This window comes from Falco cherrug, chromosome 4 (assembly GCF_023634085.1).
Source record: "Falco cherrug isolate bFalChe1 chromosome 4, bFalChe1.pri, whole genome shotgun sequence".
NCBI classification, from domain to species: Eukaryota; Metazoa; Chordata; class Aves; order Falconiformes; family Falconidae; genus Falco; species Falco cherrug.
Window position 1 is genome coordinate 112669577 of NC_073700.1, and position 26254 is coordinate 112695830.

The 26254-nt window shown below is 50.8% G+C and overlaps 1 protein-coding gene across 2 annotated transcripts in view; it reads left to right on the forward strand.

Annotated features, from left to right (window-relative positions):
* The window catches only part of LOC114015429 (coiled-coil domain-containing protein 81-like), a 112683-nt gene extending 87739 nt beyond the window's left edge, over positions 1-24944 (forward strand). The window contains exons 2-10 of one of the 2 annotated variants that reach the window (XM_055709667.1): positions 18957-19213; positions 19608-19693; positions 20130-20218; positions 20334-20451; positions 20842-20974; positions 21418-21546; positions 21854-21999; positions 22287-22412; positions 22936-24943. In XM_055709667.1, the coding sequence (XP_055565642.1) occupies positions 18957-19213; positions 19608-19693; positions 20130-20218; positions 20334-20451; positions 20842-20974; positions 21418-21546; positions 21854-21999; positions 22287-22412; positions 22936-23002 (1151 nt within the window). In that variant the 3' untranslated portion in view covers positions 23003-24943. Of the gene's footprint in view, positions 1-18956; positions 19214-19607; positions 19694-20129; positions 20219-20333; positions 20452-20841; positions 20975-21417; positions 21547-21853; positions 22000-22286; positions 22413-22935 lie in introns of both variants that reach the window. The other variant, XM_055709668.1, reaches the window with a different exon arrangement.
* The last annotated feature ends 1310 nt before the right edge of the window (positions 24945-26254 follow it).

The following is a 26254-nucleotide window of genomic DNA, read 5'->3' on the forward strand; positions in this document are numbered from 1 at the left end:
TCTGAAAATCAGATGCCAAATACCTTGCTTTTATCCTCAAAAAGTATCTGGTTTTGAAAATTAGCTTCACTCTGAAGAAAGTCTTTCTTGAAGTAGTGACTTGGAACAGTTTAAAGTCAAGGATGTGTATTTAGAGTTGAAGTTAAATATTTCAGGCATAACAGCTCCTTCCACACCATCTGGTTCCTACGTATTGCTTAACAATGAGATCAAATGCCTTCCTGTAGCTAAGTGGACACAACTCCGCTTTAATAGGTGTCATATCCCTTTATGCTAGAGCTGAATGTTGCTTGTGACACGCTACTTCTTTCCCCACTCCCTGTAATATCAAGTAGAAAGGAACTTAGATAACCGTAGTGAGTTTGGGCCCGTTTTTGGATTGGTGTTAGGCTGAGTCTAGTCAGATATTTTGTAGATTGCTATGCTTAATCTTTCTGCAATGCAAACTCAAGAGAGAACAAAAATCATCTCCTCAGTATATGACTTGTTGATATGGGGCAAAGCACCATAATTTTGTGATGAGAAGTGATGGCATTTTACTGAAATGTCATGACTTGAGATACAATCTGTCTTCCCCATCCCAAAATGATTTCCAGGAAGGCAAAATTGAAAATGGGGCCATGATGATAAATGAGTGAAATTTTGAACTGTCTTGATGAAATACAAAAAGCCTTCCTCTCATATAGGAAATATTTTTTAACTATTTGAAAATGAAGCCAGAAGGAGGACATCTTCAAAACTTGTGAGGTCAGACAAAGCGGCGATTAAAACACACTTCTAGTCCTATCTTAGTTTTTAAATTAGCTGGCTTTTGTGGGTTTGCATCTGTGGATAACTGGCTAGCTGAAAAAGTTCACATAGACATAGTCCAGCTGGCTGGACAAAAATGCACATCGCTCTCAGCTTATCTGAAGTAAAGCAAAAATACACTAGCCTTGGCTGTTCTTGTTACAGAATAACAGGAAAATTGCGGTGGGAAAAGAATGTTGCAGGTGGGAACAGATAACTACAGAAGAGAAACTAGGGGCGGCTTGGTATTTAGGTAACTAACCAATAATGAGCTTAACTTTTGTAATATGTATGAGCTAATTATAACAAGGCATAAAAGGTGACTGTAAGGGACAATAAACAAAGTCTGCTGATCACTCATATTGAGTGACTGTGTCTTCCCTCCGTCGCGACATGCATCAGACTTTCTGATAAAGAGAAATGCTGTCAGAGGGAAAAAGGAGCACGCATAGGGGAAACAACTTCCATCATCTCACTTACATTCCCAGGAAACAAATCCCTTACATTCCCAGGAAACAAATGCATCTCTGTGTGAGGGAACAAAAGAATAAGATGCTTGTCCCAGTTCATCTCTAGTACAAAGGAGACCCCTCTCTCTTAAAGATGGTCCATCATGCTGAAAGGAGAGGGAGAGGACACCAGGCTGAGCCTTGTGTCATTGCATCGTATCTGATGTTGCAAAGCTTCTGGTGGGTGGCAACAAGGGCCGAGATCAATGGCTGTGACTTACAGATGAGTAGTAGTGTTACCAAAATCTCAGAATAAAGAACTTACCAACACCAATGTGATGTAGATAAGCAGACACTTCTTTATGGATGGCCAGGTGCGTGAGTCCTCTCATGATCCACGCACACCAAGTTTCAAAATCATACACCTTATATAGAATGTATTAGTACATATTCATTAAGTATTCATGCATAAACATAGTGTTTCCCGAAAATCATTAACATACTCTCCTCCCATATCTGATTCTGCGCAGTAAAGGTTAGAAAGGTCTGGAAATGGGTCTGAGGTATTATTCGGGTAGGTGGTACATGAGTCAGTGGTCGCGATCTGCCCCTGTCGGAATTACCTTTCACTTAAGGTAACTGTTTCTTGGCAGGTAATTACGAGTTGCTTCACTTGACTCTCCTCAGTTTCCCATTAATTCTACATTTTGACATTTTAGTACATTCTCCTAGGTTACATATAAATAATCATCTTGAATCTTAAGTCTGTTATCTAAAACATTCCTACTAGGTGATTCTGACCAATTCCTTCGGCCTTGGTACGGGGTTATACAGGGGATTTCATAGCAGCTGTTGCTGTACAAATACAAGTTTCATTAAAATATTTCTTATAACTCTGTATTCCTATTAAAATAACTCTATGTTCCTAATCAAATGTGGTTAGTTAATTCTAACTATTAACAGATATGTAACAGTAGTACATCCTTTTGTAGGCTAAACGGGGAAAATGGAATCTTAAACCTGCTTAGTGCCAAAGTCTGTAGCCATGAAAGATGGAGAATCTTCTGGCAGATGTGGCTTGAAGGGATGGGGCTGTGATGGTGACTTTGTCCTTTTGCCACAACATCAGTGCTTGGAGTCTCTTTCCTACTCAGCTGGAGCGTGGCACTTGATGATGTAGACTTTTCCTATGTCTCATGCCTGTACCTGTGTGTCCAAGAGACAAAACAGAAACGTGGAAGTCTCAGGGTGGAATCTGTTCATTGCTAAAATATTCAGGAAAAGCACCAATAGGGATGTGCAGAATGCTGGTCATAGGCCACTGCTGGCACAGTTTGATCATCGTATATGATCGTGATGGCTCATGAAGATGAAGCCAACTATGTGTGACACTGTTCTCTGGTGGTGTTGCCCTGAGAAATCCTGTAGGTTGGTGCTTTGTGCATGGACAGGAGACAAAAGTCCAGTGTTTGCTGCAAATGTGTTTGGCATGCCGGTGTTGACTGTATTTGCATGTGCAGCTTCCACGTTTTATTTTGCCCTCCTGTGAGGTTGGCCACGCATGTTGCAGTAGTGCACCTGTGCCAGGTACAGGGTACCCCCTCTGTGTGCTCTGCTCTCTCCTGCTCGTCCCTATGTGACCTTGCCACACTTCTCCATCTTTGAATACCTTTTCACCGAGGGTGGGTTTGGTGCGTGGGGTTTGGCACCCCTCTGCTCGGTGCGTGGTTTCCTGGAGCCCCTCTTCCTCAGCACCCACCACAACGCTGCCTCGCGTGTTTCACCGGCACTGCGGGGGGCTCTGGGGGCTGGGGGCTCTTGCGGGCCACTTTTGCTTTATTTTTTGCCACTTTGTTCCCGCAGCCCCAGCCCGCCGGGTGGGCTCCAGCCAGGCTCCGTGGCGCCGTGGTGGGTGAGGCTCCCGCTGACTCTGCCTAGCCCGGCTCTGCCCCTGCCCGGGCCCCCGGGGTGCTGCCTGCCTGGAACTCCTTCTGCTAGGGGAGGAGTGCCAGCGGCAAACAGGAGTACCCTCCCCTGAGTCTCATTCCCATTGTTAAGCAATTCTGCACGATCAGCCACTCCCAGAGATGGCACTGGGCTTAGGGCAGAACCTCTCTCCCCGGCTATTTCGATTTCATGGAAGGGATGCTCAGATCACTCACACAGTCCAGCTGATGTAGAACCACACATGCGGTATAATAAAGTATTGTTTAGGCCTCCTCCACATTCACGGTACCACACAGACACCTTGAAATGTTATGCATCCATAGCACATATTTTCCGGTACCTTTTTTTAACAAAAGGTTATGTTGTGACCACACAGATAAAGAGAGCCCTGTCTAAGCAGTTACAGGTCTGTGGGAAGGGTGTGCATGTAAAGTGCTCGGCTGGAAGGTTGAGTTTTCATGCTTTATGGACCTATTGCGAGGTCAGTTAAAAAGTGAGCTGTGTGAATTTTTATATAGACATGCAGTAGTCCACAATCCAAGCATGTATATTATTCTTTCTGGTTCAGTGCTGAGAATGTGAAAAGTACTGTGGATCCCAAGGAAGAAAATTAAACCTTCTGTTTCCTCCTGTGGTGGTGTATAGCAAAAGGATTAGGGGAGGCAGGACAACACATTGCTCGATATCAGAAACTCATATCTATGGTTCTCATTTAATCTTTCAGGCGTGCAGGTGAAGGTTTTGTTGACAGTAGAGTGTAGCTTCCAGACGAACTGGGAGTATAAGTTATACTGGGTTTGAAGATAAAGCTTGCATTAGCTTTGGCTATTACAGTGACGGGGAGATGCAGATTTGGGATTAATGAAATGTGAAAACAGCAGGGGAGAGAGAAGTATGAGACACTAGATACTATCATAATTATTGCTCTTTTTTAGTAAGAGCTACGGATGCTTATCATCTCAGTAAATAAGGTTGCATCAGGTGCCTGAATTTAGGCACCCAAGTTTGAAATATGCCACCTTCCTGGCTTGCTGTCAAGGTCACAACAGCTCTGGGACAGATCTGGAAACAGAACCCGGGAGTTCTAACCCCTTAGCCTCCTGCCTCAGGCAGGCAGGAAAGGAACCACGGGGCTATAACTTCAGGAAAAAGAACTACCATAATGAAGGTTGTGCAGGAGCCAACTCAGATGCCTGGAAGGGAGAAGCACAGAGCTAGAACTGCAAAGATGAAGGACCTCATTGAACCTGAAGTGCTTCATTAAGTGCAATACAGCTTGTGTGTGCACAGTGGCAGATTTTTCAGAAGATATATGTGCAAAGCTCAGACTGAGAAGGGTTGGAGAAATGGGGGGAATCACTCCCCCTTCTAGAAATACTGAAGTTAAGTATCATTGTATGTAAGGAAAATAACTGAATTATTTTATGCTTAGTAGGTAGTAAGTAACATGCATGGTCCATGTTAGAACAGTCTGGACACGTGGAATTGCTTGTGTGTAAGGAAACAAAGTTGTCTGCTGTTGATTCTGAAATGCCAAATGCTTGCTCTGTGCCTTCGTTTTTCCACAGACAAATCAAGGGGAATAAGTTGATTTATCTGAATCTTTGTGCACAGAACTGTAAGGCAGCAAATACCCATGAGGTTAAACACTGTGAAGTAAAGACAAAAGCAGAAAAGATACAAGAAATTGATTTGGAAATTCAACTATGTATTGAAATATTCAAGAATATTGAATAGCAGAATGTTTTTATGAGGTTCTTAGTACTACAGGGCACTGCTCCTAAAGCATGGGGGGGGGGGGTTTGACATTACTTCCATGCACATTGGAAATTATACTAATATTTGCCCATGTTTGCTTCTTCCCTGGCTTCCCACCCTACTACTGGAAGCTGAGAAAGGACTGTTTGCCAAGTGTTGCATGAACTTCAGATGATGATTGCTATTTCTGTGCAAAGAAGCATCACGAATGAATCTTCAGAATGGCATGCTGGCTATAGGAAAAAAGAAGAGAAAGGGGTCTGGAGAAGGACATCTGCTTGAAGTGCTGACCTCTTAGGAAGAGAGTGACTGAGTGTTGCTACTGTAGTGTTGAGATGTCAAGATACGAAAGTAGGAAGTGCACTGTTTCTTTTAAAGGGTCTCAGCCATGCATGCTACTTGATTTATCTTCCTGGCTGGTCCCACCCTTGATAGCATTTAGCCTTGTAGGGACCATTTTTCTTATATTATTCAGATTAAGCTTGCAAGGTTTGAGCAAATGATGCACACTGGATTTCCAGGGACTTGTTTGAGAATGAGTTGCAACCAGACTACTCTGCTGAAGAGTTCTCAGCCTGCTTTTAACCTTTAACTGGACACTGAAGTCCAGTTCCATGTTGGCTGTCAAGTATTTTCTTGTGATATATGTTTGCTGCTTTTAAACCCACAGAATCTTTGCTGGACAAGTTCCGTTGTAATCTCCCCTCAATGTCTTGTTGTTGCTTCACTAGAAATTTTAAACATTTCTGTAGTTTGGTTTCATCTTTTGCATAGGAGCTGGTATTTGGCCAGCTGTCTCAGTGAGGGATGTGACTAAGGAATTGGGGAGGGCATGGAAATGTCACCAGTTTGGGTCCTCCAAGAGGCACCATGGAGACGGTATTTTTGACAAGTCCTGCCTGTGGCATGCTACCGATTTATTTTTCAGTAAGCGTGGCCTTGGCAGGTGCTGATGGCAGCAGAACAAATTTAGAATAAGTTGTGATAAAGGGAGTTCTCTTGGGAAGTGGAAAAATGTGATAAATATTTTAAAACTGTTTGATCACAGGAAGAGTGAAGATGTGCTTGTTGGAGCATTCAGGATCTGTCCTCTAATGCATTGGCTGTTGTAAGACAATCTGGGGTCATGGTGAAAACATAAGATGATTTCTGTTCAGTGGTTTTTTCAGTGTTTTTCTCTCCAAGGATAGAAATTTGCCTGTTCCAAGGACTTAAATTACCCAGTATTTTGGGTCCCTGGGTCCTGAAGGGACAGTCACCCTTTCTTCTAAATGCAATGAATCAGGAGCCCTGATTTCAGGTACCCTCTCGGTTGATGTGTGTTTGAAGCTGGTGGCTCTATTTCATCCTTATTTCTGGGTCTTTATGCAGTGAAATAACCTTCTGCTCACTCATATTTTTTTTCAGTGTCTGCTTCCAGTCATGATTTCAGTCCTTGATTTCAAAAGTAACTAGATGGCTTTTTCGAGCCTAGCCTGCAGCTTTAAACTGGAGGGTCCAAACTGGGAGTGAGCTAGGAGAAAATCAGAGTAGTGATGGCAAACAGCATAGGATATGTGAACCTGGTAGTTTCTCTTTTCTGTCCATTAGTGTAATTTTGTGGTAGACTGGAGAGGTGGCTGCTGTGATCTGTAGATCTTTGTTCTGAAGGAGTTGTGTGATGCTGGTGTTCCTGTCCTTGAATTTTTTTCAAGGGCAGACCTGATAAGAGATAAAGCATGCAACTATTCTGTTTACATTCTTTTTTTTGTTTGTTTTAAATATGCTTATTACAGCTGTAACTGACTGCAGCTAGAGTCTCTCCTGTGTTAACATTTTTGACATAGACGTGCTCTTTTCCTGGGTGGGGCTGATAAGGGAGTTTTCTAACATAGGTACTCAGTGAGATAGTGGTAGGTGGGCTGGACTGTTGTGTGTGAGCAATACTTTCGTTTGATAGCAGTCTTGGGGAATGTTCTGCAGCACATGGGCTTCCTAAATGACTGGGGGGAGCGGCACGCAGGGGCATCCCGCTACCCTCTGCAGCTCCATTACATGCCGCTGGCTACTGAGATTTTAGCTGTACAGTGGGGGGAAAGGCTGCTCTTTGATTCTGACAGGAATTAATCCAGTGAAACAGAGCCCTATTGATGCTCCTTCAGCAGATCATAAGAACTCAGGGCGGACATTTGGAACATAGTATGAACTACAGGATGTTAGCCTGTAGACATAAACATAATTTTGAAATGATCACTGACTCACCAATGCAGTGTAATCACCAGAGATGTGTCGAGCACCGAGCCATCAGTCACTGTTGACTTGACAATACACCCTTATTGTGTGTGCTGTGCCTGCCTAAGACCCCGGTTATAAATCCTCTTGGAACAGAGGAACATGTGCTCCTTGTAACATACATGCCTACACGGGAGTGCCCCAAGCATATCACATCATTCTGTTATTGATAGACAACATCGGGCCTTGGTATGGCTGCTTGTGCTTAGCTATATTGGCAGGAAAAAGCATTCTGTGAAGTGAATAAAACGCCCCGTGATCTCCAACCTGTGGCTCCACTGGAGCTTGTTGCACGTGTGCTTTTTGTAGTAGACACCTCCAGTGTGCACAGCCATTCTTGGCCTCCCCCAACTTCATTTACACAGCAGGTATTCAACATTTCAGGAATCCGGGAGGGAGAGTAGTGGGCTTTGGTTGTGACTAGAGGAGTAACTAGAGTTGCCGGTGGTGTATGTAAAAAGAGAAAAAGAGAATGTGAATGCAAAGACTGCTGTGAACAGGCGGTGCATAGAAAAACACTCTCAGCTGTTGGGTAGTTGTCTTTCAATGAAGAGAAGGCAAAGCTACTGCTGCACCTCCTGACTTCACTTATCTGTTAGGAGCTCATGGTTTGCACAGCCCTTGGCAAGTATGTTGGCAGATGCCAGACCTACTGCATCGCCTGAATCTGTCAGTACTTCTTTTGAAGTTAAACAGATGTTGGTGCAACTGTTCCTGGGACACAACTGAAAGAGACACGTTGAATGGGGAAGACCATGAGGCTGACATATGGAAAGGTCCAAGAGTTCTGGTGTGGTTTATATGTGAACTGCTGTATTTGACAAAACAATTAACATCCCTAAAGAGCATTTCAGCTGCTGTGTGTCAGAGAAACAAGAAGGATGTTTTGATAGCTTTAAAATGAGTTTTAACCCTTAGTGTATTTCCCCCCCTGAGCTTCACGTACTTTGGAAATGTGAGTAAAGCATCCATTTTACAGAGGAACATTGAGGCATTCTTAGCGTTTACCTGTGTAATGCTATAGAAAGAGAAAGCCCAAGCAGTTCCTTAGTTACATCCAAGACCTGAAACTTCTTAACCTGCAACTGGAGATATAGGCATCTTCTGTACAGCCCGATTCTGTGCCAGTACTTTCCTCCTACCCTTTCAAGGATGGTATGAATTCCAGTCTCCTTTTTTCCTCACACTGAGATGCACACGTGCAACTTTCTTGCTAGTATTCCAAACAAATATGTGATAGAAGCTGGCAGGATGGTGGAAGCCTGTCATTTCCTTACTCTGAGTGTTGTCAAAGAACAGTGCTTTCATTAGAAATGTAGCTGGCAAATGGCAGAGTACCTGCCTGTCGCCACAGACAGTGGCATACACACAGACACAATACAGTGCATGCACCTGCCAGTATTCAGGTGGGGAAGAAGACTGAGGGAGATGTTGCTAGGTAGGGCCTGCAGCTAGAGAGGCTATTCGCGTGACCTCTAGAGTTATTGCCAAGCCATCGCCATGGTCCACAATAAAACAAAAAGAAAGTGAGAGTTTTACACAGTTTGTAGATCGCCTCCAAGCAGCAGTCGATTCCTTGACCCTGCCCCTAGAGGCAAAAGGCCCAGTTGTCCCAGACTGTTTGCGGCAACAATGTAATCTAAAAACCAAGGAAATCCTGCGATCGCTGCCACCTGGGTCAAGTCTCGCGGACATGATTAAACATGTAGTGAGCGAGGAACACCTGGCCCCAATCCAAGTGGCTGTTCGTGCACTGGCTAGCGTGATGATATGCCCCAAATGTGGCCAACCAGGCCATGCGATGATCAATTGCCCCCAGTCGGGAGACCCGCCAACGGCACTCCCCCCACAAAACCAATCTAAAGGACCGTGTTGGGCCTGTGGAAAGAGAGGGCATTTCGCGAAGGAATGCAGACTTAAAAAGCAGGGAAACGGGAAGGGGAGGGGGCCCCTGGGCCGCACACAGCCCTCTCCCACTTGGGATGTCAGGCGGCCCCATTACACCAACCCCAGACGGGGGGGTCACTCCCGAACCTGTTGCCCCTGCAGGAAGCAACCAACTTTATGGCCCAGCCAACGACCCTACAAACCTGGCCTCCATCCCAGGGACAGCAGGGACCGCCCGGTGGGGACGAGACCCCTGGGTGGCCCTGGCAGTAAGGTGTGACAACCCGCCAGTGGTGTGGGGGATTTGTTCCCTCCATAATTCCCTAAATGGTACCACCATCAGTATCCCCTTTTTGATTGATACCGGAGCAGATGTTACAGTCATTCCTGAAACGAGCTGGCCCCCACATTGGAAATTAGAAGATGCCTCCACGGTGGGCGGAGTCGGGGGATTAACCCGAGCTCGGAAGAGTGCTCACTTGGTAGCAATCACGCTTCACACAGAAAAGGGACCAGAAAAGGCCATTACCCTCTTCCCATACGTCATGCCAGGAGTCCCACCCCTGTTGGGAAGGGACACCCTAGCCTTATTAAAAGCCAGAGTGACAAATTTACAGTAAGGGCCACTGCCGTACACCCACTTCCGCCGATCAGACTGACGTGGAAATCATCCAACCCAGTCTGGGTCGAGCAGTGGCCCCTGCCAAAGCCTCGAATGGATGCCCTCCTTGAGTTAGTTGACCACGAACTACAACGAGGTCATATAGAGCCTTCCACTAGTCCATGGAACACCCCAGTCTTTGTAATACCCAAACGAGCAGGCGAGGGGTTTCGTCTCCTCCACGACTTGCGCGAGGTAAACAAAAAAATCCAGCCAATGGGTCCTGTTCAAACATTGTTGCCCATGAACTCCATGGTTCTGGAGGGACAACCTTGTGCTGTCCTTGATATTAAAGATTGTTTTTTCTCAATACCTCTGCCTGAGGCGGACAAAGAGCAGTTTGCTTTTTCTGTAGTGTTTCCAAACAGCCAACGCCCCAACTTGCGCTTCCAGTGGAAAGTGCTGCCCCAAGGAATGATCAATTCACCCACTATCTGTCAAATCACAGTGGATCGAGCACTGGCACCGGTACGGAGCAGTGACCCGACTGCGACTATCATTCAATATATGGATGATATCCTGATTGCCGCACCATCAGGCAATCAGGTAGACCACCTGGTGACAATAATTTCAGAAACCCTCAAGACAAACGGGTTTGAAATCACGAGTGCAAAAATTAAAAGAGGACCCTGTGTCAGTTTCTTGGGAATGGGAATCACAAGTTCTTATATAACACCTCCTCAAATAAAAATCCATCGAACCGTTAAAACACTCCATGATATGCAACGGTTAGTGGGGTCTTTGCAATGGCTCCGCAATGTTGTCCTGATCCCTCCCGAAATCATGCCCCCCCTGTACAATCTTTTGAAAGGGAAACACCCATGGGAACAAAAAGCTCTGACGACAGAGGCAATAAACTCTCTCGACTTTATCGAACAACAGGTGTCATCAAACACACTCGCCAGGTGGAACCCAGCTATACCACTCGATCTGTATGTGCATTTCACGGAAGCGGGGGGAGTAGGAGCACTGGCCCAAGGCTCTCCTGAAAAAGCTCAGCCAATACAATGGGTAGTCCTGGGGAAAACGTCACAGGCTTTCTCTCCGGGAGTCGAGTGCCTCGGTAACCTCATCATGAAAGGCAGAAAACTCGCCCTAAGGCATCTGGGCATTGAGCCAGCCAGAATATACCTACCCTTTCGCAAACAGCTCCCAACACAATCAGTGGCAATGTCAGAATATCTAGCTATAGCCCTCGCCGGATTTGGGGGGGAAGTCCGGTATGCCACAAAGCCCCCCTGGACTCAAATGCTAGCTATTGTTGACGTCGACCTCCCACGGAAAATCATGGACCAGCCCCAACAGGGACCAACGGTCTTCACAGACGCATCTTCAGCGACCTCAACCGTGGCAGCAGTATGGCAGTCGGGAGGAGAATGGCACTGTGTCAAAATGACTGATCGTGCAATCTCCGTCCAACAGCTGGAAGCAGCAGCTGTAGCGCTGGCATGCGGTCTGTTCCCAACAGAACATCTCAACATAGTAACTGATTCAATGTTTGTGGCCAAGCTTTGCTTAGCCATGTCAGGGCCCGGCGTGTCAACATCCACAATAGCTCTGATGCTAGAAGCAGCACTTTTTTCCCGAAAGGGCACTATATCGGTTATCCATGTCAACAGCCATAACCCAATCAAAGGGTTCTTCCAAATCGGCAACGACAAAGCAGATGCCGCTGCAAAAGGGTTGTGGACACTGAAAGATGCCCGCCAATTACATGAGTCCCTCCACACTGGAGCTAAAGAGTTAGCAAAGAGATGTGGGATCTCAGCCACTGACGCGAAACATATAGTAGCTACATGTCCCCACTGTCAAAAAGCACCATTGTGGTCTAGCGGAGTCAACCTCAGAGGTCTTAAAGCCTCCGAGGTGTGGCAGACAGATTTTACGCTCTGCCAATTGCTAAAACCTCGAGCATGGCTAGCAGTAACTGTAGACACATATAGCGGGGTGATCGTAGCGACACACCTTAAAACCGACGCTAAGGCAACCATCCAACATTGGCTAACTGTTGCAGAATGGATGAGAGAAAACGGCCACGGATCCATGGAAGGACTGTGTGACACAGCACTTGACATGAGTTTGGAGTGAACCAGACTAGGCCGCAGTAAAAAAGTTACTGCAATAATGGACAATGGACAGGGAAGATAAGGAAAAGGTCAATGCTGAGCTTGCAGAAGATGTTGCAACTAACTTTGAGGAAGTCACGTAGAACACGGAGCCGAGCTATGAGACAAGTTAACCACAGAAACCGCAAGTAGGAGGCCGTACAAAGACGTAACCGTTAGGGCTTAGCCAATCAACATATGACTAGTAGGCATAATTAACTGGAAATGTATAAATATCATAATTGCGCCGTAATAAATCGGAGCTTGCTTTATCACTCATACTGAGTCGGCTGCTTGCTTCCCCTCGCTCGTCGCAGCTAACAGCCATGGCGTGGCTTGGCATCCCTAATCAGATCAAAACGGACAACGGTTCGAATTTTGTGTCTAAATCAGTCCAGGCATTCACTCTGAAATGGGGTATTACTCTGATACACGACATCCCATATAATAGTGCAGGACAAGCCATAGTCGAACAAGCAAATCAAACTCTGAAATCTAAATTAGAGGTATTAGCAAAAACAGAAGGTTTTACCAACGTCATTCCCTCAAGGGACCAGGCACGCTTATTAGCGACAGCCCTATTAGCTTTAAACCAGTTCCCCAGGGGAGACGAGGTGAATAGCCCTGCCCAGAAGCACTGGGCCACTCGAGCACTAGAAGAAGGTCCGTACGTCATGATCAGAAATGAGCTAGGAGAGTGGGAACAAGGGTGGGAATTAGTTCTGACAGGGCGAGGGTATGCTGCAGTCAGAAAAGATAACAGAATCAGATGGTGTCCACTTAAGTCTATCAAGCCAGACCTTCAGAATAAAACTAATGAAAACTGTGAGTTTTTATCTGCAGGACCGGATCATCGGACACCCCCGTAACCCGTATACCCTGGTGACAAGAGAAGACGACGAGTCAGCAAGCGGCCTGTCTGCATCTGAGGGCTCTGCACCGGCAGAGTCCAGACAACGGCAAAACAGCTCCCGCAAGGCGGGGCTGTGATGTTTTTGTGTGATCTCAATTTTGGTGTTCATAACGGCGTCTAGCGGCTTGTATGAACATCAGCTGTGGGAATGGGTACTAGCGAGATGGGAGGACCAAAAGATACTGCAAAGGATTGTTACCCCGGGATCCCCTAGTTTCCAAGTATATCTCTGTGACCTAATCCTCTCAACTCCCTGTTTGAACACTATAATGTATTATATGTGTCCCAGCTCTAACCCCGGCAAATCTTACTGTAATGTCCCTTATCAGTATTACTGTTCTCGCTGGGGCTGTGAAACCATCGCATCTGGCTGGAAGGTAGCAAAACCAGACCCGTTTCTTAAGACCAGTTGGGGACCAACAGGCTGCACCCCTAGGAGACCAAGTGGGATGGGAAGGACAGTATGCCGAGGGAAATGTGACTGCCAATATATTTTCTTAAACATAACCAATGAAAACGACCTAGGATAGACCATAGGCAAAACTTGGGGCATTAGATACTGGCAACCCGGCACAGATAGGGGGGGACTGTTTTTTATTAAAAAACAGGAAGTAAAAAGCGGAACAGCAATTGGCCCCAACGTCGTGATCAAAAGCGATAACCAGCAAAGAAAAGAAAACTTTCAGACTGCCATGCCCGCCCCAGCCGATCCCTTACTAACCAAGCAGATAGTTCCCTCAAGCCAACCTAACATGAACTCTCACCATTTACCCGAAAAGCCCTTTTTTAGCGTATTAGATGCCACCTTTCGGTCACTGAATCAGCCAAACCAGGATCTCATGAATTCTTGTTGGTTATGTTATGACGTCTATCCCCCCTTCTACGAGGGCATTGCCCTCGATGCTTTCTTTGACTATTCATCAGATAGCAATCCAACCCAGTGTAGGTGGGATACACCATGGAAAGGAGTTACCTTGAACCAAGTCAGGGGCCTGGGCGTATGTATTGGTAATGTCGCCCTAGCAAGCCAGGATAGTGCTGTCTGCGCAAGAACCATTGCGGTTGACAAGACCCGTAAATGGGTGATCCCATCCGCACCTGGAATGTGGATCTGCCATCAATCAGGAGTAACCCCCTGTGTGTCCCTCAAAATTTTTGACGATTCTGCTGACTTTTGTGTACAAATTCTGATTGTTCCTAGGATCCTATACCATCCAGAAGAAGAAATGTACCGCTACTGGGGAGAAGCCAATAGCAGGCTTCAAAAAAGAGAAGTGCTGACAGCTGTAACAATAGCAACGCTGCTTGGTTTGGGAGCAGCCGGTATGGCCATGGGAGTGACCTCCCTAGTGACCTAGCGACGAGGTCTGTCTCAACTGCAAGTGGCCATCGATGAAGACCTACAAAAAATCGAGAAATCCATTACCTTTTTAGAGCAATCCCTCTCCTCGCTATCAGAGGTTGTTTTGCAGAATAGACGGGGATTAGACCTCCTGTTTATGCAACAAGGAGGCCTTTGTGCTGCCTTGAAAGAGGAATGTTGCTTCTATGCTGACCACACTGGAGTAGTTAGGGATTTGATGGCCAAATTGAGAGAGAGATTGACTCAAAGAAAAAGAGACAGGGAAGCCCAACGAGGGTGGTTTGAATCATGGTATAACCAATCTCCGTGGCTAGCCACCCTGATATCCACCTTGGTAGGTCCGATTGCAATAATCCTGCTGACACTGATCTTCGGACCCTGTATATTAAACAGGCTCGTGTCCTTTGTCAAGAGCAGGCTGGAAAGGGTCAACATCATGTTTGTGGAACACCAACAACTGCTTTAAAAATGTACTTGATCAGTATTTCCCCTGATTCTCCCTGGCTCTCCCCAAATATCCCAAGCTACACTCCATTACCCCCAGTCGTTTCCCAAGTGCCAATTGCTCAGTGTGCCTTATCTTTGTACTCCTTTTTTAGAAATATTTTTACGATTTTAGCCTGTTTAGTTAAACATGCGGGGGGGGAATGTTGCTAGGTAGGGCCTGGTGGCCGGAAGATCTCGCGCTGTACGGAAACATAGGGCCCCCCTCCAGCTAGCCAACAGCTTTTAGTTTATGATGTAAGCAGACGGAAGTGACATTGTAAACCTAGGCTATATAGTGTCGCGTTGTTCAGCAATAAACACTATTTGCCATCCACCACATTGGTGTCTGTGAGCTGATGGACCGCGCGGCCAGGGGTCGGCTGCCGTGCACTTCCTGAGCCAGGTCACCGCGTGCCCGTGAAGGCAACAGGGAGAGGCAACGCAAAAGTGAATTTGTGTAATTAAAGATGGAATAGCCATCTTTGCTGCCTTTCTCATGCAGCGTAAAATAAGACCAAGACTGAGGGGTTGGCTTCTGGTGCTTTAGCTGTGGCAGCATGAAAAATGAGGAGGAGTGTGATAAGAAACTAATAATTTACGTTCCAAGCACAGACTCACACCAGTGTAGAGGGAAATTTGTGCCAAAAACTCCTACTAACTCAGAAAGGCACACAATCTTTTATTGCACAAATTATTAATGACCAGAAAATAAATGACTCTGTAATCAGATCGGTGCTGCTGACGCTTTTAATTTCTTCTTTCATTTGTATAAATTCTGAAGCCAGTGGAAAGGGACAGTTGTGTGTTGTGGTTAGCATAATGCCTGCTTTGTGGTTTGTTCAGGCGACATAATGCAACCCAAAGCAGTGGGAAAGCTTTGTATACAGACAGACACAGGACCTGTGGGAGCTGGGTGTTTCGGAACTCCCACTGTAATACTATAGGTTGTGGGATGGGCCAGCTTGAGGAAATCTTGCTGCAGCCACAGACTTACTGGGCACAGATTTTCCCAGCTGTGAGCTCTCAGCATCCTCCTCCTCCTCCACGCTGCCTTAACCATCCTGTGCCTGGCTCCTCTGCCCTGGGTGCCTGCAGGCAGAGCCTCAGCCCTGCTGCGCTTTGCAGAGGAGCTGCTGGTGGGCAGAGCTGTCTCTCTGGAGTGCTGCCCACTTGCCATGAGCTCCCTCCATGGCAGGAGCCCGGCCCAGCTCAGCAGCAGGGAGCAGCCCAAGGCAGCCCTTGCTCTGCCCCTCTGGGCTCCCTCCAGGTGTCCCTGGGGCTCCAGGGGAACCTGCTGTGTAAAAGGCAGAAAAAATCTCTGATGATCCCTTTCTCACACCTCCTTGCCAGCAGTGTCATTACTTGGGCATAAGAATTGCCTTCCATTGCCCTTCATTAGGCAGGACACCCAGGCAGGGCCAGGGAGGGATCTCCTTTACCCCTGGGGAGGGAAGGGATTCAGCTCTGTCAGTTTAGGTGTCTCATCCTGGTCTTCAGTCCTGGGGCCAGACAGGGACTCTGCTCCCTCCCATGCACACCGCAGACCCACACATGCCACAAAAGAGGAGGCATTCCTCTTGCCTCTGTTTGTGGGGGCACAGAAGGCCCCTGTGTGTGACCTCCTTGTCTCAGCTCTGAGGCTGGCTAATGGAGATGGAGGGCAGCAGCGAGCTGCTCAGACACAAGCACCTCGAGACCTGTGAGGTGATAGAGGTGGCCCAAGATACGTGCAGGTAACTGCAAGCTCTCATGGAGCCACTCTGAGAGACCGGGAAATGACTGGAGGCATCTTCTTGGAGGTCTCTGGGCATGTCCTTTGGCTGATTGAATGACAGCAGATGCCAAAACTTAGGGCAACTGAACCTTTTGCTACTCGTGATCTTCAGGGCTTCATCACCCACAGCAGGAACTTGGAAAGACAAATGCCATACACCATCCTCCCCACCTTGCTCCTTCTTTCACCAACTTTTATTGCTGAACACGGCCAGCTGGGGTCGGCTGTCCTGGCTCTGTTCCCTCCCAGCCTCTCTCCCCTCCCCAGCCTACATGCTGGTGGGTCAGCAGGAGTAGCAGAGGCAGCCTCGATGCTGTGCAAGCACTGCTCACCGACAGCTGTTACTGGGACTGGTTTGGTCACAGATCCAACACATGGCACCATATGGGGTGCTGCAGAGAAAACGGACTTCGTCCCAGCCCAAAGCAGTGCGGTGAAGCCCATCGTTACTCCTGCCATGCAAGTACACACTGGAGGGGCTGCTGCATCCCACAGGCCTTCAATCACATCTCTTGTAAGTGCCCAGCCACAGCCCACCCCACAGCCCACCTGCCCGAACAGGCTCCCAGTAGCAGAGACATGTTGGTGTAGAGGGGGGTTTTGGAAACAGACTGGGGAGAAGGCAGGTAACTCTTTCTTGGGACAAGAGGGGAAATCCATCTCCTCTCTCACCAGCTGTGGCCCCGCCCTGCAGGTGTCATAATGCACCTTCAGATGATGCGGACTGATGTCACAGGGGAATGTTCCACATCACAGGGTTGTCTCCCCAGTGCCATGGTGCTGCTGGCACATCCCGGCGAGGCCTTGGGCACTGCTGAGGGGGTGCCCACCGCTCCCCTTCAGAGCTGCTCCACAGCCAGGGACGGGGTCAGGAGGTAGCGGGCTTGCGCCAGGGGACCCTTGCTGACAGGCAGGAGCCTTGCCTGCAGGCAGAGGAGCAGCGGCACGTTGGGGCACAGTTTTGGATGAGGAGCCACAAAGAGCATCCCCTTCCCTGAGCTGAGGACAAGCAGCAAGCACGATGGAGGTCTGCTGCACAGTGGCACTCAGCGTGGAGCTCAGCAGCTTATTCCGAACGCTCCTGCTTCTCTCCACCATGGGTAGGGGATTCCGGAGTTTCTTCCTGAGAGGTTGCGCTGGGGCTATCCACTGTCAAATGTTGCGACTGCTGGGCTGATGGGGTGGCTGGACAGGGCTGGGGGCTGCCAGAGGGTCCCGCTGGGCTTGGGGAAAGATGGGGCAACCACGACTGCTGGGTCATGGTGCTGTGGCTGTCCTCAGCCCCGAAGATCCTGTGGGCACAGTGTGGTCCCTGGCGAGGGGGCCATCCAGAGTCAGGTTTCTCTGGGAGCTGGTACCTCTTGGGGTTCTGGCTCTGGGATGAAAAGGGGTCTGCGTCCTGGGGGCTGGGGTGTCCTAGAGCTCCCACAGGGCTCTGACGAGGTGGCTGGAAATGCCTGTGCTGTAAAACAGCCCTTTACCTTGAACTAGTCTCCTTTAGGAGAATCTCTGCTCCTTTCCATGGGATCCTCTTGTGCCACCAGGCTGGCAGATCATGTCCGAGGCTCTGGGGTAACCATGCTTTTCTGGGCGTTACATGGCCACAGCCCTGGTCCTGAATCCCTTCCCACATCCCCATTTCTGCCCCAGCCCTTCCCCAGGAGCAGAGTAAGGCTGGCAGTCTGAAACCGGGGCACAGCCCAGCTCTGCAGCCATTGCTGTGTTTGCCTGGCCAGGTGGTGGCCACCTGCACTGTCACCCCCTGGGTGAGGAGCTTGCCGAGAGGCTGTGAGCTGGCTGTCTCGGAGCATGACACTTCTTTCCTTTGCTTTCCAGAGGTTGTGGCTATCTGGGATGCTGTGTCTGCATACATCCTGGGACAGCTGAAGCTGGGCAAGGTCTGTTGGGATCCTGGTCCCCTTTTTGCCCTGGAAAGCGTGGGCCCTGGGAGCAATCCCTCCCTAAGCATCAAGGCAGCACGCTGAGACAAGCCTGTGTGTTCACCACTGCTACTTGGTCAACCAGGAGAGAAACCATATTCAGATCTAGTCTGAGAAAGCATTTGGCACGTGATAGAGTTTCGCTCATCCCTGTGGTCAGCATTTGTGTTGTTTTCCTGGGCAGGGGGTCCTGGTCACAGGACTCGGGACCTTTGCTACGGTGCAAGAGCGATTCCAAGGTGAAGAAGAGGTGTACGTGGTTCGAAGACCCATCTTCAAGCTGGACATTGCTGAGATATCTCTGCGGGAGCTAGCGTTCCCCACAGAGGTTATACCTGGTGAGAAGGCAACAGCCACCCTTCTCTTCCCCCTGCCCTGTTTGGGAGTGGGATGCATGCTCTCTGCACTTCAGAAAGGGTGCAGAGAAATGAGGATTTCAGTATTTCTCTGGAGAGAATTCCCTCCAAAGTTAGGCGGACAGCTTGAGCTCTTCTAAAACTAACCACTCCCCAAGAACTGTTTCCATAAACGACCTTTTCTCTGGCATTCTGTTTCGAATTTTACATGGAAATCCAGCCCGCTCTGCCAGTGACGATGTTCCTCCTCCTTGCAGACGATGTCAAGATCGAGCCGCTGAACTACAGATGGCTATCGCGAACCACTTCCTTCCCACAGCATGTGGTGCAGAGCTGTGTGCAAGAGACCATACTCTTGTACTCTTTCCAGCTGAGGAACAGGCAGCACCTTGCCTTCGCCTTCAAGGACATTGGCGTTCTGTCCTTCACCGATGATGTCCTGTGCATGCGGTTCTATCGCGACTGCGTCACAGGGCTGGAGAGCAAGGCCAGCTGGATTGCGCTGCTCAACACTGTGAGTTGCTCAGGCTTTGAGGGTGATGCAGTGACTTTGGGAAGCCTCTTGAAGGGTGAGCAACCCGATGGCTGTTGGGCAGCCTGCACGTGGCAGGCCAGTCCGACACCTTTCCACGTGCTCACCTGCGCTGACTTCTCCATTGGGAAAGAAGTTTTATTCTGAGCTTCTGAGTTCTTGCCCTACAGAAAGGCTGGCAGCGTTACTGCGCAGTCTCAGTGTTTGCTGTGCAGCTTCTCCAGAGCAGAGCAAGGGCTCATGTTCACGGAGGAAGATTTGGAGGAGGGGTTAGGAGAAGTGGCTTCCTTTTGGAGCAGGAGGCAGGTTTGCTTCCTTTGGGAGCCAAGAGCAAAGTGCCTTGGAAACCTTCTAGCAGCTCTGTGTCACTTTACAGAGGCTGTGGATGCCCAGTGCAGCTGCCTCCGGTGGAGAGACCAGCACTCGGGGGATGCAGGCTGCTCCTGCCCACGCCTTCCCCAGGTGAGTGCGTTTCCTCTGCAGCCCTCGACTGACCGAGCGGGCAGATTCCCAGCTCCTCAGGAGTGCGCCTTCCGGGGCTCGGCGTTGCACGTTGAGTCTGGGAGGGGGCCTGACCTGAAGGGGCTGGTTTCTGGTTAACTTACGATGAGTTGGGGTTACACGTGTGTTCTCCTGGAGTGGCCGAGCAGCGTCATTGCGTTTCTCATGCCCAGCCTGCCCGCCACTCCCATCAGAGAGAGCCAGCTGCACACATGGAGGGCTTTAAGCTACATCGTCTGTGTTGGGGGGAAATTGCTAATTAAACCCATGCGTGGCTGCATGGCCATGAGGAAAAGGGGTGCCATGCCTCACACGAGAGTCGTGAGGATTAGTGCTGGGAAGCTGCAGAGGGTAGGGGTCACCCTTCTTCAAGCCTGTGTCATCATTTACTGCCCAGGTTTCGCTTTACGGTGGTCAGCAGAGCAGTGGCCAAGGCTTTGTCCGCCTGGGCCAAGAAGGCTGCAGCAAAGTCCAGGCTCAGACAAGGTATGGGAACAGGTCTCTGCTGCCCAGCTGAGGCCCTGCCCCGCGCTGGGTGACCACAGCTCCGTCAAAAGGCACTCCCCAGGGGGCTGCTCTGCAGAGTTTCTTCCTTTGCCAGGTGCAGAGGCGCATCGTGGCAAGCTGCTGCAGAGACGGACGAAGCTTTCCCTTCCTGCACTGCCAAGTCAGGGGCCAGGCACAAGACAGAAAGACATGGGCAAGAAGACTTCTGAGAGGTGAGACCCTGGTGGGAAGGGATGAAAGGGATCCTGCACCCGTGGAGGAGAGACATCCCCTCCGGACACTCCGGCTGCAGGGACGCAGCAAGGTCCCTGACATGTGCCGCATGGCTCTTATGTGCTTGTTTCCCCTGTTGTGGGCCCCTCCCTGGGGAAGGTGGTGGATGCTGAGTGCACCCCACGTCCCTGTGGTTCCCTTACGAAAGAGCTGAGGTGCAGTCATCCCCCGTCCATCTGAGGGGGCTCAGGAAAGGCTCCCCGCTGCCAGCAGAAATGGCCCCACCTCACGTGCTGCTTCTGCCAGCCTGGGGAGCTTTGGTACCAGCCAAAAGCGGGAGACCAAGCTGCCCCGTGCTCATTCTGACTGCTCCTGGTGCCTCTTTGCAGTGTGCTCCCCCCGTGTCCAGGCAGCTCCCCCAGGATGAAGGAGGCAGGCAAGGCAGGCAGGCAGGAGCCCGCTTCTCCAGCCAAGCCCACCTCTACACTCCCATCCTCAGACGACTGCCAGAGAGCGCTGCAGGTACGTGCCTTGCTGTAGCTACCGCGCTGCTGGGGACTCGGCAAAAGCCTCTTTGTGCAGAGAGCCAGCCTGATAGGACTCCTTGAAATGCACTCCTTGTCAGCTGTCTGTCACCTCCTTCAGATCTTCTTCATGAAAAGGAAGGTGTTGCACACCCTCCCCACATGCCGTTGCCCCATGGGTTGTCACAAAACTCTTTCTCCTGGCCCAGGGGCTATGGGAGATGCCCAAGTCCTTTCTCGGCTGTTCACAGGGGAGGGCTTTGGTCGCAGCTGTGTTTGCCAGGAGCCTAGAATGACCCCACAGCCCCCGTTCTGTTAGGGGCAAAGCCTTGCCAATCGACCAGCTGAGGCAAGGGGCAGCAACACGGGTCAGACTCAAAGGACACCCGTTCCAGGAGCTGGGACTAATCGTGCCTTCTGCTGCCTTGCCATCCCCTCCAGGAGGTCTGGCAACTGTCTGCAGAGTGGGAGCAAGTGAGGCCCAAGTGGCAAGTGCATCTTGAGCAAGCAAAGGCAGAGTGGGCGGCGTGGGAAGCCTGGTCTGCGGGGAAGGACCGACAGCCGCCCCAGGTACGGGCAGCGATTGACACCGCTGAGAGCAGCAGCGACCCTCTCCTTCGGGGCACCCAGGGCGGCAGGTCTCCAGAGGAGGGGAGCAGGACAGACACCCAGCTGCAGGGCAGGGGTTTGCCTGCTCATGCTCGTAAGGGAGAGACTGGCAGCAGGATGCAAGCGGCAAAAGCAGCCGTGATGATGGGCACGTGGTGCTGGGTCTCTCGGCTGCCAGGTCCTGCTGCAGGCTCCTTTCAAGATGTCCTCTGGAAAACTTCACCGGTGGTTGCCATCTGCTTTGCTGAGAGTGTCTCCTCCTTGGCAGGCACTCGGCACTGGAGGCACATGGACTCCCCACCCTCCAGCCCAGCCCAGGAGAGAGGCAGTCAAGGAGAGGTGGAGAAAGGCTCCAACCCGTCTCCCAGCAGAACAGAAGACAGCAGCAACCCCGCTGCAGAGACTCCAGCCCGAGTAAGTGTGTGCTGGCTCTCGCCACAGCCTGGGGCAGCCACATAGCTGTGAGCCCACAGACATGTCCACATCCCACGTTCCTGCATCCTGGGGTTGCATAGGACACCCTCTGGTGTCTCCTAACACGGGCATGGCCTGGGTTACCCCACAGTTCACGGCCCAAAGCTCATGACCGGCTGCAAGGGTGGGTACCCATGTGTCTTGGTGGGCACAGGGGCTGGACGAGGGGAGAGGCAGGTGGGGTCTGCAGCAGAGGCTGAGGAGACAATGTTTCCCTGTTGTTGCAGCCACCTTTCCCCACGAGCGGTCCAGGTCCTCAGAAGGCTGGAGCCATACCTTGAGCGCAAGGAAATATTCAAGTACGTCGCTGAGAACAGGAGGCGGCTTCAAGAGCAGCAGAAGCAGCTCCCCTGGTAACAGTCTCCAAAGAGACCCCTCCACTGAGGCCAGCCCTGGGGGAAATGGGGGATTTCCCTGACGGCCCTCGTGAGACAGAAGCAGGTTCAGGAGGCTGGCCTTGCAGTGGACCTCCCTGACACCCAAGGGCCTGCCTGGACACCCAGAACCGGCTTTCCATGTGGGATGTAAAAGGCCTGGCAGAAGGCAGAGGGTCCCTCTGATGGCAGGCTCTCCCCATTCCAAACCAGGGAGCATGTCCTTCCCAGGCAGAGTATTGACCCAAGACACCTATCCCCAAGCGGGGACACCAGCAGGGGACACTCCAGGTCTCGGCCCCAGGGGACTCAGCCCCAGGCTGGGCAGTTGCGCCTGGGCCCCTCTCATGGCCTTGGGCACAAGGCGCCTCTCCTACTTCACAGGCACCTTGCGGCTTCATTGCAAGCACACCCCATCCCAGGTGGCCTGAGCTAAGCCTGCAGGAGTTCTCTGCCTTCTCCCTGTCCATACGGTCACACACTTCTCTTTCTTCCTCCCTAGCACCAGATGCTGGTACCGCAGCAGAGGGGAAGGTGCCGGGAGCAGTGGCTGTAGCAGTGGCTGTTAGCCAAGGGGCCGGGAGGCTTCTCACCTGCCAAGATCCACCTATAAATACAAAACCTGGAGTCCTGGGGTGGTTCCCAGATGGACTGACTGGTCTGTGCCCGGTGATGGATTGCTCTACAGGCATTATACACACCCCATGTGTGATCTCACATCTGCTGGTAGGGGCAGGAGGGAATAAAGTGCACACACGCTCCCCAGCATGAACATTCTGGCACTTCCCAACACACAGGCAGCACGACAGGGGAAGCTCTCACCCTCTTCCCAGGAAAGCAGCAGAGCTGGTGCCTCCCTCATGTGTCTGCATGCTCGTGCATGCAGCGTGGGGAACCATCAGCAGGGCCACAAGTCTGTGTGTTTACAGGGCTGTGAATGCACTGGCACCACAGCGGTGCAGTGGGTGGCTGGCACAGCCGGAGGGCTGTGGTGGGGGGACGTGGGCTCTGCAGGAAGGGCTGTCCAGGAAGGCAAGGAGGTGGGCTTGCCTCTTGCTCGTGCTGGGACAGGAGCCAGCTAATGGATCAGGATCAGCAGGTAGACCAAAGTGGGTGCCATGTTATCAGGTATCTGCTGAAGGTGCCTGCATCTGCGATGGCACCTGCATCTTCAATGGCATCTCCATCATCAATTGCATCCTGAAATTGCATGTCTCCAACCGTCCCCCATTGGCGGGCTGGGGACAGCATGTGCATGACAGCTGGGGATGTCCTGGAGGGTGGCACTTCCCTGGGCCCCAGGAGGGTCCCCTGGTGCTGCACTGCCCCATGGCCATGTGCCCTGGGGCTGGGGGCTTGGCCATAAGCCTTGTGCGGGGGGACGGCGTGTTCTGGGGACTGTGCCTGGCACAGTGGGATTTTGCCTCTCATGCTGCAATACCAGGTTAGAGCTGCCCACTGCTGTCATGACTTCTCCCAGCCTTGGCTCACCCCATCACCCCAAACCTCCGCCAGGCCCGTGGGTGCACGCATCTTGCTTGCAGGTTGGGGCAAGGGTGTTTGTTACTTCCATGGCATTTCACACAATTTTTGGCATCACGGCGTGAAAGCATCAGCCAAGCAAGAGCTGTTTACCATATTAAGTATGTCTAATGAGGGCAGACGTGGTATGCACAGGTTTCTCTTTTTTTTCTTTCCGTTTCCATTTTCTCGCCACCCTCCCCACCCTCCCCAGCATCTTCAGATAAGAATATTACCATTCAAATAATCAAACCACTCTGGCCAGGCATCTTATGGACAAGATGCCTTTGTAAAAGGAGCCTCTTGGGGCACAGGAACTCTTCAGCCACGTTCCTCTAACCCAGCCCGCTGACTGCGGCATTTGGGGAAGCGTAACAGAATGCCATGTGCCCAAGCACAGGAGCTGTAGCTGAAGCGTGTGAGTGAGGAACGGGAGGCAGAGGCAGACCCTGCTTGACATCCAGCTGCCAGGATCCTTCATTCCCAGGGTGGCATTGGGTGCTGCCAGCTCCTGTGGCCGGGCCCTGCAGCCAGCTCAGCCGGGAGGGAACTTTGCACCTACGCCTGTCAGATGCCAGCTGGAGGAACAGCACTAAAGGAGACTTGGACCCAAGCTGACTTTGTCCTGGGCGGCGAGGTTGTGGTAAGACAAGGAGATCCAGCACCGCACTGGTAGCTGGTGCCAGGGAAATGGTGCTGGAGCCCCAGTGGTCCTGCTGTGGCAGGGGCAAAACTGGCTGCTCCCAGCAGGGCAGGGGCAAGGTGAGATGCCCTGAGCAGGGCAGGGACAAAAGTCAATGCCCCCCACATGGGGCAGAAGCAAAGCTCGCCACCCATATTTGAGCAGTGGCATAGAGAGCCCCCTGAGCAGGGCAGGAGTCAATCCAGGTCCCCTGTGTGGACAAGGGGCAAAAGCTGCCTCCCCAGGGCTGGGAGGGGAAACACCAGCCATCCCCAGAGGCACGTGATGAACAAAAGCCACCCAAGCAAGGCCGTGGCCAAACTGGAGGTCCCAGGCAGAGAGTGTATCTTGGGGGGGGGGGGGGGGGGGGGGTGCGGGGCAGATGAAATTTATCAGCAGTGAACCTGTCAGAGCCCAGGTGCTTTGCTACATGAGTGTCATGGGCTTGACATCCTGAACAGTGGGCCAGCGAAAGCCAGCTGGGCTGAGCTGCCCTTCGGAATAACTCGGCTCCTTCTCCGGCTCCTTGCTTGGCTACCTCTTGCCAAGCATTTATCATTGATCCTCTTCTTGCATCCTCACTCAAGGGTAAGTTGGATTTGACTTTTGGGAGAGATCCTAGAGGAGGTAGATCGGGCATAAAAGCGTAGGTTGGTCTCTACCTCCCAAGCTGTAGGCTGAGCTCTTCCACATTTATACGCTGGCCAGAAGGTCACTATGGGTAGAGTTGTGTTTGCTAATTTTTATTTCTTTGCCGTAGCCTAGGCTAGGTAAGCTGGGAGGTGGCAGTCCGAGGTGTTGAGCTCACCCTAGACTCAGCAGAAGCCCACCTTAGATGGTGGGGGAGGAAGGGAGACTGAAAAAGGAGCCTGTGCTCACACGTGCACAAACTTGTGTGCTGGCCCCATCCCTTCCCCTTGGACAGGAAATTCACCTCCCTCTCAAAATATAGCTTGGGGTGGGAATGGTGGGGACTGGAGACCATTGGGATAGGAAACCATCATGGGGCTGAGAAACCATCGCTGTGATGGGAAACCATGGAGGGGATGGGAAATCAGCATGGAGGACAAGGAATCGTCAGCAGGATGGGGAATCATTGGGGTGGGAAGTTGGTATGGCATGAAAAGTCACAGGCTGCTGCGTGCTGCACACCCCTGCCCAACTGTCGTGATCCATCAGGCTTGCCACCTGCTACACAGAGCAGGGAATCCAATTCACCAGTTACGGAACCGGGTGGCGCAAACCAACACTGGGACTCACCCTGTGATGAATATGATTGCTTTCATAAACACCATAAATCAATACCCACCAGCAAACCACTACCCCTATTAAATAGAATGGAGACAGCGATCATACATTGATCACCCTTGATTTCGTCCTTTGGGCTGTGTTCCCTTTGAGACGCAGGGTGTGAGGGAGGCAGGGCTCTGAGGTATGCACAGGAGGGATCGAGAGCCTCAGAAAGGAGAAACTCCCCAGCCTGCGCTCGGTCCTGCTCTCATCTATGGTTTCCATGGCAGTTTCCCTTCTTCAGCACAATTCTTCTTTTTCGCTTTTTCCAACCAACAGCCTGAACCTCACACCCAGCCCTCTGTTGTGTGCAGGCAGGAGAGATATA